Below are 2,499 nucleotides of genomic sequence, written 5' to 3'. Positions count from 1 at the left end.
TTATTTGCAGAAATTTGAGAATGAATCCCAAAAATTTCTTTAATTTTTGCCAGTAGAATGTTGGATTGTCAAGGGCTTGCACTCCGATCACTTCACTAATTCAAATACTTGTATAAAACTACCGTTTCATTCGTCTCTGTACATTTAAATGTAAGTCTAGTCACTAGACTAAAATTAAGACCAAATACATGTAACTTTTGGGACTCCATTTCGAATATCTATATTTCATTCTAGATGGTCAATATTTTTTTATTCTTTTGGTCAATATTTTTTTTGGTCAAGATTATTTTAGTCAATATATGATTAAGCTACTTTATATGAGTCAAATGGAAAAATAATTATGAAATGACACACGTGTACAATATTAATAAGAGCCCAACATGCCAATGTCAATCAACACCAACACATTTTGTGAAGCTTCAAAAGATAACATTTGTGATTTGAGCATCATGAATCTTCGATATGTTGTGCTTCTTATTTCTGTTCTCTTGGCCTCTACGACTGTGAGAAATCAAGCTACCTTGGGTGTTTGGAATCCTATCAAAAATATTAACGATCCATATGTGACCGAAATTGCTAACTACGCTGTTGACGAGCATGACAAACGAACTGGTGTGAACTTAAAGTTGGAGAAAGTCATCAGCGGTGAGACAAAGATTGTCGATGGGATAATCTATTGCCTCAACATTACAGCTACCGACAATTCTGCTTCTAGCAAATATAATATTGTTTTGTTGGATAAGTTATCACAACACTTTAGGAACCTGACTTCCTTTGTGCCTATTAGTGATTAAATGATTAAAATGATGTTAATTCTACGTCATTATAGTATTATTCACATGTAAACTTAATATTAATATATAAATAAAAAATAATGTTTTAGACATTATAATAGATTTTGGATTTAAATCAAATATTATCTATCTATGTATATCTTTTCTTTCGGTTATAATTTTCTAGAAAGTTCATATGAATGTTTGCATTTGGATTTTTATTGAATAAATAACTGAAATTAAAAAACAAAAGGGGAAATAAATTACGAAGAAAAAATGCAATATGTTTAACTTTAGCCTTGTCGTTTATCGAGTTCAGATCTGCTCCATTACCTTATCCTTCATTACCTTTCTAGTACATTGCCAGATCGTGACACGTGGATAAAAGTTAATCAATGATCCAGATTTAAAATGTAAGGAAAAAAAAACAAAAAATGAGAGAAAAGAAACTTGTAAACTGTGTATACGTTTCCTCTTCCACTGTTCATCTTCTTACTTGTTGCAAAAAATTTATGCAGAACACAATTCTCACTCACTAAAAAATCAAAATTCCATTGTTGCTATATTTCCTTCCCTACATACATACTGTGTCTCTGAACAACATGTTGCTTATAAAAACAACAAGTTCCTTATAACTACATTAGGTTTGTCGCAACAGGGTAGATTTTATACAAATATATCAAAACAATAAGAATAAGAAGAGGACCAATAAGGCAGCCATGCTTTGATAACACAGGATACAAGATTTGATAATACAAAAAAAAAAAAAAAAATGCAGAAGATTCAACGTAAACAAAAAGGGGAAGATTACAACTTAAAATTATACTCTAAAATTAATTACAACCAAACAATCTTCAATTTCAACCTAGCAGCCTTCGGTTTCTATGACAATCTTCAGTTTCATCTTTAACCAAAATTGAAAAGGGGGGAAGTGGCATGGAGACACCGCAGCGGCGAGGCGGCGAGGAAGGAAGACGTCTTGTCAGCGACGGTGAGTGTGAGACACTATGATAGAGAGATGCAGATGCGGCGGAGAGATTGAGAGGTGTTTTGTTTTGATGGAGAAGAAGAAAATTAAGAGAGAAGTATGATGGTTACTTGTGAAAGGAAGAAGAAAAATCTGATATTCCAATCTAATTTGCACCATCGATTAGCTTTTATCCACGTGTCACGATCTGGACAAGATATTGGAAAGGTAATAGAGGATAAGGTAATGGAGCAAATCTGAACTCTCTTTGTCATGGCTTAAGAAAATAAATGCAGACATACAATGTGTGTAAATAGTTTCTAGACATTTTATTTTTTGTGAAATTACAATGAATGATATAAAACTTGGAATATTGTTATTTTAAGCATATCCTCTTTTTATTGTACTCCCTCCGGTCCTTATTATAAGAAACACTTTGACAAAATCACACAGACCAAGGAAGGTAAATTTTCTCATTAATGATTCTAATATTTTATGTTATATTCCAAAACTAACCTTTGACTAACATGAGAAATAGGTCTATCTAATTAATGCACTAGCATTATAATGAATTATTTGATTGTATTTAATAAAGGTACAAATGGAATTGTGTCAAAGTGTTTCTTATAAAAAGGACCAAATAAAAATTCCAAAGTGTTTCTTATAAAAAGGACCGGATGGAGTATTTATTTTATATTCTTTCTATATTCTTTTTATTCTTCTTTTTTTTACTTAAATTACAATGAAAGATACAAAACT

The 2,499-nt window shown here is 31.2% G+C and overlaps 1 protein-coding gene across 1 annotated transcript; it reads left to right on the top strand.

The window, feature by feature from the left end:
* The first annotated feature begins 380 nt into the window (after nucleotides 1-380).
* Nucleotides 381-794, top strand: LOC123895888 (cysteine proteinase inhibitor 5-like). Its single transcript, XM_045946357.1, has one exon. The coding sequence runs from the start codon at nucleotides 381-383 to the stop codon at nucleotides 792-794; it is 414 nt and encodes a 137-aa protein (XP_045802313.1).
* Nucleotides 795-2,499: the final 1,705 nt, after the last annotated feature.

The sequence above is a fragment of the Trifolium pratense genome, linkage group LG7, assembly GCF_020283565.1.
Source record: "Trifolium pratense cultivar HEN17-A07 linkage group LG7, ARS_RC_1.1, whole genome shotgun sequence".
In the NCBI taxonomy this organism is placed as follows: Eukaryota; Viridiplantae; Streptophyta; class Magnoliopsida; order Fabales; family Fabaceae; genus Trifolium; species Trifolium pratense.
This window is presented reverse-complemented; position numbering and strand designations above follow the sequence as displayed.